The sequence below is a fragment of the Phascolarctos cinereus genome, unplaced genomic scaffold (assembly GCF_003287225.1).
Source record: "Phascolarctos cinereus isolate Bilbo 61053 unplaced genomic scaffold, phaCin_HiC Scaffold_5;HRSCAF=322, whole genome shotgun sequence".
NCBI classification, from domain to species: domain Eukaryota; kingdom Metazoa; phylum Chordata; class Mammalia; order Diprotodontia; family Phascolarctidae; genus Phascolarctos; species Phascolarctos cinereus.
Genome location: NW_027555958.1, coordinates 29,339,856 through 29,353,966, shown reverse-complemented (window position 1 = coordinate 29,353,966; position 14,111 = coordinate 29,339,856). Strand labels below are relative to the sequence as shown.

General features: G+C 42.2%; 1 protein-coding gene across 4 annotated transcripts in view; it reads left to right on the top strand.

Annotated features, from left to right (window-relative positions):
- Positions 1 to 1,113: 1,113 nt before the first annotated feature.
- The window catches only part of AKAP10 (A-kinase anchoring protein 10), a 53,595-nt gene continuing 40,597 nt past the window's right edge, over positions 1,114 to 14,111 (top strand). For 2 of the 4 annotated variants that reach the window (XM_078154755.1, XM_078154754.1), the window contains exons 1-2: positions 1,114 to 1,234; positions 13,389 to 13,436. In XM_078154755.1, coding sequence (XP_078010881.1) covers positions 1,144 to 1,234; positions 13,389 to 13,436 — 139 coding nt within the window. In that variant the 5' untranslated portion in view covers positions 1,114 to 1,143. Of the gene's footprint in view, positions 1,387 to 13,388; positions 13,437 to 14,111 lie in introns of all 4 variants that reach the window. The other 2 variants (XM_021006956.2, XM_021006957.2) reach the window with 2 other exon arrangements.

Genomic DNA, 14,111 nt, shown 5'->3' with positions numbered 1-14,111 from the left:
CATCACTGACTGGAGGGTAGGGTCATGAACTCCAAACTTTTTTTTTTTAAGGCAATAGGCATTAAGTGACTTGCCTAGGGTCACACAGTTAGTAAGTGTCTAAGACCGAATTTGAATTCAGGTCCTCCTAACTCCAAGGTGGCGCAACACCAGATATCGCATTTCTCACCTGGCTGTACTATTTTGGGACTTCTATGACTTTTTTACCATCTGGCACATTCTCCTCCTCCCCTTTTCAGTTGTGTATTGTCTTCCCCCATTAGATAGATGGTAAGCTCCTTGAGGGCAAGGACTGTCCTTTTCCTTTGTATTAGTATTCCCATCATTTAGCACAGTGCCTGCACACAGTAGGCACTTAATACATGTTTATTGATTGATTGGGAAATGTCTAGTAGTGGTATCACTGGTTCCAAGGGCACCTACAATTCGATGAATTCTTCTTTACATGATTCCGAATTATTTTACTGTTCCCAGCTCCACCGACAATGGAGTACTGCAGAGTCCTGTAACATTCATGCCAGTGCCTGGCACACAGTAGGATGTCTCCGCCTTCCTGGTTGGCTGGTGACTTTTGCTTTTCAGGATTTTATTAACTATACTGTTCATTATTAATTAATTAATTAACTATACGGTATCCTCTTTGGGAGCTTTAGACACAAAACTCCCAGAGGGTAGCAGCAATATGTAAACCAGGGGTTCTTGACTTTTTGGGGGGGTCCTGGACTCCTTGGTCAATCAGAGGAATATTTTTAAATGCATTAAATAAAATACAAAGGATTACAAAGGGGACCTATTATCTTCAAATGCAGTTGTCAAAATATTTTTTAAAAGCACTATGAATAATCCCTAACGTTACGGAAATGCTGCCAAAAGAGAGCCTCGGTCTGGGAGAAACAGGTCAAAGCAGAAGAGCCCCGCCCACAGGGCGGGTCAGGGAGGGGGGAAAAGGAAACGCCCCGCCCTCGATCCACCACGGCGCCTGCGGTCCCACGGCGGGTCACGTGTACGGAGAGGGCTGCTGAGGCTGAGGGGGCGGAGCCCGGGGAGGGCGGGGGTGCGGGGGGAGGGGGAAAGTGATAACCTCCCGTGATGCCCCGCGCCGGGAAGGGGCCGGAACTCCGGGGCGGGCGGCTTGTTGACAACATGGCGGCTGCGGTGGCGGCTGTGGCGGCCGCCCGAGCCGTGGGAGGCGCCGGTGGCGCCGGCGGCGCCGGGAGGAAGGAGCCTCTCTCGGGTTAGTTGGGCAGGCCGCTGCGGGAGCCGCCGGCGCTCGCTCCGGCGGGGGGACCGGTCACTGAATGAGGGGAGCCGGGGCTACCCCGCGCGAGTCCCCCCGCGCCCTCCGCCCCGACCCGGGCCCCGCCATGGCCTTCTTCCGGCGGAAAGGTAGGCGACGGGGCCGGGGCGGGGAGCGGGGCCGGACTCCCGTGCTGTTCTGCGCCGGGCCGGGTCGGGCTCGGGAGCGCGGGAGCGCGCACGGGGCCCCCGCCGCGCTGACATGGCCTTGCACTTGACCCTTGGAGCTGCCTGGGCCCCTAGAACTTGGAGAGCCCCCCGAGGGGGAGCCCGGGCAGCGAGCGGCCCTGGCGCCCACCCAGCCCTGCTCCCGGGGAGGAAACTGAGGGCAGGCTGCTCGCCCAAGGTCGCCCCGGGGCGCCTGGCCCTTGGTTCGGGAGTCCGTGGCGCTTGCCCGTGGGTGCGCTCAGAGAGTGACCACGAGTGACCTTCGCGCAGCGTCTTGCACGTAGTAGGCGCTTCCTAAGTGCTTCTCGGCCTCGGCTCTGGCCGGGAGGAGGATGCCCCTCCTCCAGAGGAGCGTCTGCTGCCGGTGCCCGGCGAAGCCAAGCCTCTCTTTACGAAGCTTCTGGGTATTGAACTTTGTGATAAATCACTTTAGAGGACGCATGGCTCAGTGGTCTGGGACCAAGGAGGGTCTGGGCTTAGCCTGCCCGGGAGAAGATGCTGACCTGCTTCGGCCCAGGGAGGGCTCCTCCTCCCACGCGCCAGTGAAACCCCAGGTCCTGTCTATATCCCTGGTAATATTTTAGTGTGGCTTTTCAGCTCTCCGTCTGACCCGTGTTTGGTCAGCATGTTTTACCCCTAAGTGGCCGCTACCGAAGTGAGCCTGCTAGAAACCCACCACCCCTTTGGTAGTATTTTCGTATCAGTCCTTGTTGTTATTACTCAGAAATAAAGGATTCCTCCAAACCTCGTAAAGTAAGTTCAAGCCTTTTGACACAGTATTTGTGGAAGCTGTGGTGGTGTGAGCGACAACATTATGCTAGCGCGGGAATGGTAACACATTTATGCCCCTCTGCCTTCCAGTCCTGTGAGGTAGATAGTGTAAGGCTTTTACGGATGAGCAAACAGGCTGTTTCTGAGAGCACTTGGGGGTGATCTCATCAACGAGCCATTTAAAAGTAATAAGGAAGCATGGTAACCCATTTTAAAAAATTGTTCACATAACACAGTTTCTTTGTCGTCTTCCATGTCCAATCAGTTGGAAATTCTTATCAGTTCTATCATTTAGCATGTCTCATTTCTTTCCCCTTGTCACCAGAGCCGTCCCCTCGGTTAAGACCCTTTTTATCTCTCACCTGAACTATTGCAACAGGCTCCAGATGGGACTCTGACTTCTGTTTTCTCTCCTTCAATGCATACTCTGCACTGCTGCTGAAGTAATCTTCCTAAAAACACAGGTCTGGCCATATAACCCCTTGTTTGAAAATCTCCAGTGGTTTCCTGTTACCTCAAGGATAAAGCACAAACTCATTAACTTGGCATTTTACAACCCATCCCCATCTGGCCCCAGCCCACTTTTCCAGGCTTATTTGACATTATCTCCTCAAGCTGTGTTCCAGCCAATGGCCAACTTACTGTGCCTTGAATTCGGCATTCCCTCTTCTTCCTCCCACTTTTACACCGATTATCCCTCATTCCCCAAAAAGTGCACTGTTCCAAGGATCATTCACTCGCTGCCTCTTGTGGGAAGCCATTGTCTATGTCTGTAGCTGTTAGTTTCTCTCCCTCAAATTTTCGTGTTTCTCTCCCCATTCTTAAGGAGAATGTAAACTCTGCCTGTGTGTAAGGACTGTTTTTCATTTTGTTTCTATATCCCTAGTACCTAGCACAGTGCTTTGTTGGAGACATGGCTAAAGAAAAACATGGTAGTAGTAAAAATGAGATACAAGTTTGGTGAGCTATGTGCTGGGTAGTCTCACTTTCTTATTGGTGGAAATACCCTTTTTACCAAAAGTTTGCAATATGTGCATATTCACCTTGCTGCCTGTGTTAGCAGCAGTCCCAGTGTCTTTTGTTTGTATAGGGTTTTATCCTTTTTCAAAATGCTTTCACCTATTTCCTTTGATCCTTGTAGCTACCCTGTGAGGGTGATATCCAAAATGGCATTATCCCCATTTAATAGCGGAAAACTGAGGTACTATACTTGCACGTGGCAGATCAGAAATTAGAATCCAGATGACTTTTAATCTAGCCATCTTTCTATTTAAAATGTGAGCAGATTTTATTGTCTAATGCCTCTTTTTAGACAAAGCCATATTAAATGTGTATTCTGAAAAGAGAAGTCAAGTTAGCATGCTTGTCCGTAATGGAAGCAAAGATGACAAAATGTGATCAAAGAGGAAAGTTCTGTGGAGTTGATTTTTTTTTCCCTCATGCCTTATTTCATGTCCTGAAAAGTAGGCAGCCTTTGTGTTCACAAATAAAAAGATGGAAATACTGAGGTCTCTTGTGTGGTCTGTTATTGTTGCTTAGAATTAATATGAAGCAGTTAAAATGAGCTTAAAATTTGTTTTATCAGTTAAAATTGAGTTCAATTTTTTTTTCTTTTTTTACTCATGATGAAGCTCGTGTACTCTTTGGACTTAAGGCAGTATTTTTTTTCTTACAAAATAATTTATTTTCATTGTCTTTCAGTCTTTCTCCATCTGTATACTTATAACATTTTGTTATTTTTAGAAGATTTTTTAAAAATGTGGTCTTAGTATGTATGGTATGTGTGTTCTAATTCTGCTGTTATCACTCCACTTGGTTACAAGGCTTTCTACATTTCTTAGTTGTCATTTTTTATTTGTAGTAGTACTCTGTTACAGTTATATCCCACTACAAGTTACTCAGCCATTCCCAGGTGAGTTAGGTCGTTTTTAGGTTTTTAGTTTTTGTTATTATAAAGCTTCTTTTAATACTATCCCTAGAACCATATCGTTAGTGTTGGGATCTCTGGGTCAAAGGATTGTGAGTCTACAAGGTTTTTATTTGAGGTGCTGGTTGTAGTTAAATGTAGGGAATAGCAATGTGAGCAGTGTTCATATTTCTCTTTTAATCGAAAACTTCCCTAGAAAAGTTTAACTCTTTTCTTAGTGGTGTGAGGAACAGATGGAAGCAGGGAACCAAGTTTTGGAAGAAATTGTCAGACCACTGTCACTTAAAAGATGAAATGGTTGTAGTCTGCTGTTATTAATATTTCTGCTGTAACAAAACCAAAGGGAAGTGAATGAGTATCTTTTTAGTTTTTGTATCTACCTAGAAAATAATTGAATGGTCCCAGTTTCTTTATACAATTCTCTTCTTACCCTTCCACCCTTTTCTGAGTTGATAGTCTTATTTGCATTTGGAAGGCCTTTGTGTCCTGAATGGTCTTTTAGTTTACAAATGTTAAGTTTTAAAGGGTATCTGGCCTAGGAAATTGCCCTGCCAGGCTATATATAGCATGATTTAAAACCAAATGCAAACTGTTGCCTAAGTACAAAAAGCTGAGTTGCTCATTCTAATTGTCTTTTGCCATTTTTGCTTCTTGTTGGAAATAGCCGACAGACTGGTATTTCACACAGTATTATGTTGTATAAATGTGGAGGCCTGCATACCTGTTAAAGATTTAAAGTATGCTTTCTTGCTTTGCAGTGTAAAGATTTCATTCTTAAGGACTGGTCTTTTTTTATCGATGGGTTTTGGAATGTTTCCCAGGCCAGTGGTTCATGAATGACCTGCTTGTAGTATTTTGAATTAAGCCTAAGATGATTGCACTGAATGCATTTTACATTTTGTTGTTGCTGGGAGAAGACAAGGGACCAAGTAATGGAATACTTTTTTAAAAAAATCCTCTATTCTGCCCTGCATCTGAGAGAGAGAGAGAGAGAGAGAGTGTGTGTGTGTGTGTGTTGTCAAAGAGGTTATAGAAATGTAGAGTTAATATAATTTTTCTAACTAAACAGAATTAATTCTATTTTATGTTGAGTCAGCAGATAAGATGGAAATAAGGTACTGCATAAAGGAAATGAAAAAACATTTTACAGGAAATTTATTTTCTGTCCTATGAGTAGTTGTAGTATGTACACAAGAAGGCTAGAAGACAGTTTGTCTGTATCAGAGGTGGGGAACCTGCAGACTCAGGGCTACATGTGGCCCTCCAGGTCTTCAAGTGCTCCAATCCAAACTTCACAGAACAAATCCCCTTAATGAAAGAATTTGTTCTGTAAAGCTTGGACTCAGTCAAAAGACTGCACCCAACGACCTGGAAGGCCACAGAGGTCACAGATTCCTTAACCCCTGGTCTATGTCGAGGAGTTGTTTTGCCCAACTAAATCCAGGAAATGGTTTGAATTGGCTATCGGCCAGTGCTGAAACTGCAGTTTTGAATTTGTCTGCATCATTGCTCATTCAGAAATTTGCTGCAAGTAGCAGCAAAGTAGGTCCTTGAGTAAATTCATTCATCTAAAGAGACCTGCTGAAGTTGCTTTCTGAGGTTTCTTTGTAATTGTGCTGCCTTAATAGATGTATAAATGTTCACTTCCTGTGTGTTTGGAACAGCTGTATTGTGACAATTGAACTCTTATTGTCATATCTATAAATACATTTTCTTTAATTCCCAGAATCATACCAATTGTTTGATAACCCGTGTGGTCACAGTGTGCATTCTTCCAACCTCTGATCTGGCTGCTAAGGAATACAGTTGTGTTTACAAACAAGGTTTAAGTGCCAAAGCAAAATGAGAATGAGGTAGAGTTGTGACACTTGTGGTGATATTGAATCTTTTAACATGTTTTAATACTTTAAATCAGATGAGTCAGTTTTGTTTAGATGCCATTAATGCACTTAAACCTGGGGAAGCTCAATGGATGGCCATGCCCAGTTCTGTTAGAATTATACTGGCTTTTACTTTAAACACAAGAACATGACTCAAATAGGGAAATCAGAGTTCACTCATGTTTAGGACACCATGTAACAAATGAATCCTTGAGAAAATAGGGATTGATAGTCATCCTGGGCCCTGAGGCCATGCTCATTTTTTCCGTGCTTTGATCCAGAGCAGGCAGGAGGGAAAGCATGTTACAGGTTTTTCATCTTTGGTCCTCTATTGGTCAAGGATTCTGGCAGCTTTTAACATTTTGGCATAGGAATGGTCTGTCCAAAGTCTTGTGTTGGTAATGACTTGTTGATGTCTTTAAAACAAGGTTTGCCATAGCTTTTTTAAAAAATTCCATCACATGGGGGCGGCTAGGTGGCGAAGTGGATAGAGCTCCAGCCTTGGAGTCAGGAGGACCTGAGTTCAAATTTAGCCTCAGACACTTGACACTTACTAGCTGTGTGACCTTGGGCCAGTCACTTTAACCCCGATTGCCTAGCAAAAAAAAGAAAAAGGAAAAAATTCCATCATATAAAAGCAAGATTAATGAATAAGAACCAATGAAAGGGGGTGCAAACAACTGAAAAACAAAACCAAACAGCGGTAACAAACAAAGCATTAAAAAAAAACAAAACCAAATGTAAGCCAAGTAGCACAAAAACAGGAGTTCTAAGGATGGTACATGGGGTGGTATCCTTCTGGGATACAGTTCTGCCACTCTCATGTCCAAGGGTGTGGATATCAGTGCTCTCAAGCTTTTCCACCTTGGGTTTGTTTTTCTACCACTGTGGTGACATTGCCATATGTGGGTCTCTCAGCATGAGGTGAAGGGAGTTCAGTCCCTCTCCTCCTTGAGAGGTGCAGTGTGCTGTCGAAGAAGAGAAGGATGGTCAAGGGCTCAGACCTATTTGTTCTGATTCCACTGTTTACTAACCATATAGATTTGGATAGCGGTTAAAGTCTTTGAGCCTGTTTTCTCTGGTTGTAAAATAGGGCTGATAATCCCTGCCTTGGCTTTCTCATAGGGTTGTTGTGAGAATAGGAGGCTATATGGAGAAGCGTTGTGAACATGGCAAGGTGCTATCTTTGTTCCAAGGGATACTTGATATCTTAGGCATACCTTAGGAGAAGTAATGTGGAGGCACCTCTATTACAGTCCTGGTGCTATTGCTTATCTCTGTGACTCTTAACTGAGTGTGTGGGTTTGGGGTTTGTTGTTGTTTTTTAAAATGCTTAAACACAAAGTGTTCTTTGTGACAGCTCTTTTTCTGCTGGGTCCTGGCCCTTTAAAAACTTTTGGAGTATGATTGGTGGTAAGTTTTGGCTGGAGGATGAGGGAGGGGGATTTATTATGACCTATCATATCCTAGTAGGCATCAGCCTTCCAAACTATGGTCTTGTGAAATTCCTGTTTAGGATATTATACTTTTAGCTTCTCTGTAACAGAATGCATTGACTATATTGAGATTATACTACTAAAGTAGTCTCTGTATTGTTTCCTAGCCAATAAGTATTTGAGGGTCTCTTATGTTCTGAGCGTTGTACTAAATGCCATAGAGGGTATAATGAGGAATTCAGATGTGTGAAGAGATGGCCCCCACGCAGGAAAGAGTGGGGGAGCCATACTAACCAAATGTTAATCACTATTTTGCAGTATAGGAGGGAATTAGAAAGCGCTGAGGTGGCTTCTGAGTATTAGAGTCGCCAAGGCTGGTAAAATGAACCAGGCCGAGGCAGGGGTGTGAATTTAGAGGTGGCTCTTAGGAGAAAGTGAAGTTTGTAAATGAACCAAGATTAGAAAGGGTTTAGGAGAGGATAAGCAAATTATTTTGGCTGAAGCTGAGAAAAGAAATGTTAGAAAATAAGAAAGCTTGTGGTTGAATTGTACCTGGGATAGAGGACCTGAAGGTCAGCAGAGGGATTGGGGTTAGACTTGATAGGCTGTAGGAAGCCCTTGTCCCTCCTCATGTGGAGGAATTATGTCATGAAAATACTGCTTAAAATAGCTGATATTGGTATAGGAAATGTTTCAGAGTCAGGCTTTCAGCTCCATGAGGACAGAGAACGTGTCTTACTTTTTCACGTGACTCCCGGAGTGTTCCATCTGCCATAGTGCCTTACACGGACAGGTATGGTTAGTTCAGCTGTGACCTGACATGGGCAGCTCCAAAAGCGTCGGTCGATAAAAACCACAGAGCTTATGGGGAAAGTGGAGTTAGGGGCCTAACACTGAAAAACTTCATCAGTGACACATTAAAAAAAGGCAGGAACCTAATAAAAGTAAGAACATCTTTTTAATACATATTAAATACTTAAATAGATAAAAAATAAAATAAACAGTGAGGTTCTCCCCACCCCCCCCTACACTGGGCTTCAAAAACAAGTTGGGCAGGCCTAGTGGAAGGGGATGGGGACTGTCTAGGTTCATACTAACCTTTTTCTAGTCACAGTTCCTGTTGCCCCAGAATATATACAATCAATGTGGCACTTTACTTTGACAAAGATCTGAAGTTTGCTTGTATAGTGGGCTTTGGACGGGTTACAGCTCAGGAGTTACTGTGAAGGAGGGCAGTTATCTGCAAGGAAGAAATTGCAGTGAAGCAAACTGGAAATTTGAGCAAGTTATGCTCAAAATATTCCCTGATAAACCAATCACAATGGAACAAATTTACATTTTTTGAAATGTATTATAGCAGAACTGACTATACTGAATATTTGTTGAGTGAATGAATAGAGGCAGAGAAACTAGGAAAGTGCTGTGGGTATCCAGGCATTGTATAATGAGAACTAGGACACTGGTTATAGAAACAGGTAAGAATGGATGAGTTAGGGAAATATATATGCCTTTAAATACTATAGTGATTTGGAGAGAGTGACTGCAGGTGAATTCTGGCTCTTAACTCTCTCTGAAGTGACATTGTAGGCAGGGGATGTCACCCTCTGTTGAGATCCTGAATCCTGTGATAGATTCATCAACGAGTTTGATGTCTTCCCCCTTCTATCCCCCTCATTAAAATATTCAGAAAGACACTGTAGCAAAACTGTGATCACAGAATTTATTTTTAAGTATTCTTACTATTAATGGAAAAGTTTGAGCTATTCACTCCCTTAGCCAACTTAACCTATATTTAAATAGTTCATTTTTTGAACCTTAAAAGTAATTAACATAGTAATTAGAAAAAAATCTTATCTACACACATGTATTTCATCCTTTGAGTGTGTGTGTGTGTGTGTGTGTGTGTGTATACATATATATATATATAAATTTATATATGTCCATATTGTCCCCCTTCCTCCATACCCCAAATAGAGTATGTGCTTTTTGAGGGCAGGGAATGTCTTTGTTTTCCCTAGTGCCTGGCACATAGGTGTTTAATAAATGCTTGTTATCAGTGTCATTTAAGATCTCTGGCACATATTTCTTTTTTAAATTTTCACATTAGTCATGTTGTAAGGAAGAATTAGAACCAATAGAAGGAACCACAAGAAAGAGGACACAAAACAAAACAGCAGTGGGGAAAAAAATAAAAGAGCAAATAGTATGCTTTGATCTGCATTCAAACTCTGTAGTTCTTTCTTTGGATGTGGATAGCATTTTCCATCATGAGACTTTTGATGTCTTAAATACTTGCATTGCTGAGAAGGGCTAAGTCTATCAAAGTTAATCATCACACAACGTGGCTGTTACTGTGTACAAGGTTCTCCTCATTCTGCTCACTTCACTCAGCATCAGTCCATACAAGTCTTTCCAGGTTTTTCTGAAGTTCTGGCATATTTTTTGCTGCAATCTTCTTCCCCATACTTCCAGTATTTTCTTTTTATGAACTCAACATTTATTAAGTGCCTACTGTGTTCAAAGTATTGGCTTGGGCCTTAGGGATACAAGATAAAAAAAATGACAGTGTCCAGTTCTCAAGGGCTTTTATTCTTTTGGCAGGATGTGCCATATGCAGCAGGGTATGGAGGAAAGAGAGTTGAATTTGTCTGATGGTCCTGGCTCCACTGCTTCCTATGCGTTTAACTTTGGACAGGTCATTTCTCAGCCTCAGTTTTCGTATCCATAAAATTGGACATTAGACTGGATGACTTCTAAGGTTCCTTCCAGCTAACTACATTATTCTCTAGTTGTCCTGTGTATTTATGCATTTTATGTACATGGGAATGAAAATTAACTTTACCTTTTCCCAGAGAGATTTGGACCAATTAAGCGTTTGCCCTATTTAACTTCATTGGAGTAGATCCCATGTATTTGTGAGCTTCATTTAAATGGTAGCCTTTTAGTCTTTTTCATGGGAATCCTGTAATAGCATGTCTGCTGCTCAGGATGTTAGGCATTCCTTTTAGGATTCATTCCACCTAGTGTGCCTCAGAGAAGTGGAAAGTGATGTTTTTATAGCATTGGTTTTCAAAAAGTATGAAACCAAAGATGCCGTGTCAGTGGAGTTCTGTGATGTTTATGCTTCATTTTGGTGTGTCCTTAGACAAGAAGGCTGTTTAACCCCACCTCCACTGGGTAAGGTGTGATAGCATTGATCTGGCTTTGCAGTTTGGGGAATGAAGATAAACATGTTTTGATATTTCACTACTTCATGGATGTCTGATTTCATTGGTATGAATGGCCTTTACACTTATGCAGATTGCAGTTTCTCTATGACTTCGGTGATCTTTGAGAATTTTTGAGGCCCAAAAATTTGTCACAGTGGCTAACATGACTATGAAACTCTCATAATTTAGACTGGTTTCTTAACAACAAACATGCAGGAAATATGTACTTTTGATGAATTTTGGCAGAACATTTTTTTTCTTTTCAAAGATTGTATGTAAGATTTGCTGCTATGGGGAATTGACATGGGTTTTTTTTAATATGCCATCTGGCATGTGGCGGGAGCTAATATTTCTGTATATGTATTTCGTTTCTTTAATGTGCATACTGGTCAGTCCTCAGTATGTTGGACTTTGTTGTTCAGTTGTTTCACTCATGTCCAACTCTTCATGAGTTTGGGGTTTTCTTCACAAAAGTGGTTTGCCATTTTCTTCAGCTCATTTTACAGATGAGGGAACTGAGGAAAACAAGGTTAAGTGACTTGCCCAGGATCACACAGTTAATAAGTGTCTGAGGTTGGTTTTGAACCCAGGTCTTCCTGATTCGGCCTGGCGCTCTATCTTCTACTCCACCTAGCTACTCCCAGGAACTATTTGGACTAGATGACCTTTAAATCTCTTCTAGCTCCAAATCTGTTATGCCGAAAAGGCTTCAGGTATGGACCATAAAACAGATTGTGCCTGCAAAATTACAGAGGGACTGACTAGTTGGTGATAAATTCTTAGTTATGGCAGCCCACCAACAGATACAACTAAAAAGTAGCAGTTAACCCTGGCAGGGTAGAGGGCAGGATTTGGATTCTGCAGTTATCAGAAGAGGGACCAAAAAGTGGACGGAGGGTGCTAAGAACACCCAGTCTTTATGCAGTCTATACATATTTAGAGGAGCGTGAGAGAGATCGCTGTCTAGCTTTTTGGATGAACTCCATATCTTGAAACTATGGAAGGACATGGATAGATTATACGATCTGTATTGTTGGAGGAAATACCCACATTGGTGAGATTACAACTCTTGTCGTATTCATTCTCAGAAATTGAGTACTGGTATGAATAATGGGTGCAGGGTGGTTTTTCAGGGAGTCCAGGCTGTGGTCTTCCCTTCTTTCTGTTAGTGCTTTACTTAGAATTACCCAAACTGGTTGATCTGGCTTTGGTCATTTGGATACTCGGTTCCCACGTAAATGGCCATATCCAGACTCTTTACGTTTCCTCCTCACTATCACTTCTTCAGCCCAGCTCTCTGTTGCTCTCAATCAGGTATCTGTCCTTCTAACCCAGCCCTGCCCACCTCCTTGCTGTATTGCTGGTCACAATTCCTGCCTCTCCTGACTTGTTAACAGCGGCAGGCAGCTTTGACCTTTCCCTTTGTATGAAAGAATCTTAGCACTTTGTTGGGAAGCTAGAAAGGAAGACTGGGGCTAAGAGGAGCAGGGAAGCAGATTCTTAATTTTGAGTTAGGGCCATTTCTGGTTTAATTAATTAACCCATACGCCTGCCCAGGAGTGATGTTTTCCTTTCCAGAGCTCATGGGAAGGCCATGAGGTGTGTCTTTTTATATTATTGTCTAGCCTCCCCTAGGAACGTGGGGCTTTATTTTCAGATGATGTTGGAAACATTGTCTATCTTCTCTGTTCTACTGAACATGGCTGGTAAAGTCACAGAACTGTTGCTCTTGGTCCATTACAGATTCGTGCTATTGAACTTTCACAACTTATCTTCAGATATTTGAGTCAGTGAATAAACTTGTATTGCTGTTCCCCTGGTAAACTATACGAAAGTTTCTTTTCAATCAATAGGGATAGCATTAGGGATTTTATATAAAGTGATTTTATAGAGAAGGAAAAATGTCACAGCTGGGCAGGCCTGACTCTGGAGTTGATGGGCTTCTTGCTGCTAGACAATAGTCAAGAATGTTGTAAAAGGGATTTTTGGTTCATGGATAGGTTGGATTAGATTAGATGCCCTCTTAGGTCTCTGCCAGCTCTTGGTATTCTGTAATTTTGTTCTGTTATATGAATGAACACATGAAGATTGTATCTTTTCCTTCCTTCTTTCTCTCCCTTCCTCCCTCTTTTTCCCCTCCTTCCTTCTTCCTTTCTTCTCTTCTTTCCTTTCTTTCTCTATCTCTCACTCTCATTTTTTCTTTCTCACTCTTTTTAGTTTTACTAAGAGCCTGCTAAATGCCAGGGCTACAATTTAGAAAAAAGATCACCACTTGCCCTCAAGGAGCTTACATTCTAATAAGGGAAGACAACATGTGAAAGGGGGGTGGGGAGGGGCCAGCAAAGTATTAGGGCAAAGTGGAAAAAGTCAGTGAAGTCCTAGAGTAGTGCAGTCAGATAAGAAATGAGGAGGATTCATGTGATGACAGGACAAAGAACCAGAGGGGAACTTGGTCTCCTCCATACTTCTTTCTCTCTCTCTCAATAGATGAGGTAACTTTATAAAACTTGAAACTTTACAGCAGAGGAAGGCACATGAACTGAAGTAGTTGTGCATGTCTTTTTGTCTTTGAAAATTAAAGGTTCCATTAATTTGAAAAAGCAGATGGACTATGGTCCATCCGCTTAGTTGCCAAAGTACAGTATTTGAATTCTCTGTTTTATTTCAGCTTTTGATAATGACTCTTTTTTTTTTTTAATAGTGAAAGGCAAAGAACAAGACAAGGCCACAGATGTAAAGGCAATTAAAGGTAAGTTCAGTGAAGTTTCATTGTATTAAAAAATTGTGTGTGATGCATTGGCCACATAGAACATCTACCACCTTGTTTAATTACTTCATACAAATCAATTTGCCTTTTTAAAAAAATGTGTTGCTATTTATTTATGCATTGCTTTGATTTCCAAATATGTCCTTCCCCTCCCCCTCTCCAAAGAACCATCCCTTGTAACAAAGAACTCCAAAGGAAGAGGAAATAAAAGAATTGAGCAAAACTCAGCAGCCAGTCATGGTTCAAGTTGGCCAGTTTGTGAAATGTCTCCTGGGACAAGCTCAGTCATTATAATTGGAGACTGTCCTGGGGTTATCATTCTTCAGGTCTCCCAGTGCCTCTCTGAAGTTTTCATAGTCGTCATTTCGTGTGGTGCAGTAATATTCCATTACAGTTTGCCACAGTTTGTTTAGCCATTTCCCAGTGGACCTGCATCTACTTTGTTGTCTGTTCTTTATTAACACAAAAGGTGTTACTTTGAATATTTTGGCATATGTGGGATCTTTCTGCCTCTGATCTTCTGTTTGGGGGAGAGGGGGTACAATAATATGCTTAGCAATGGGATCTCTGATTCAAAGGGTGTGGATGTTTTAATCACTCTTAACATAATTCAGTTTGCTTTCCAGAATGGTTGGACCAATTCGTAGTTCCACCAAC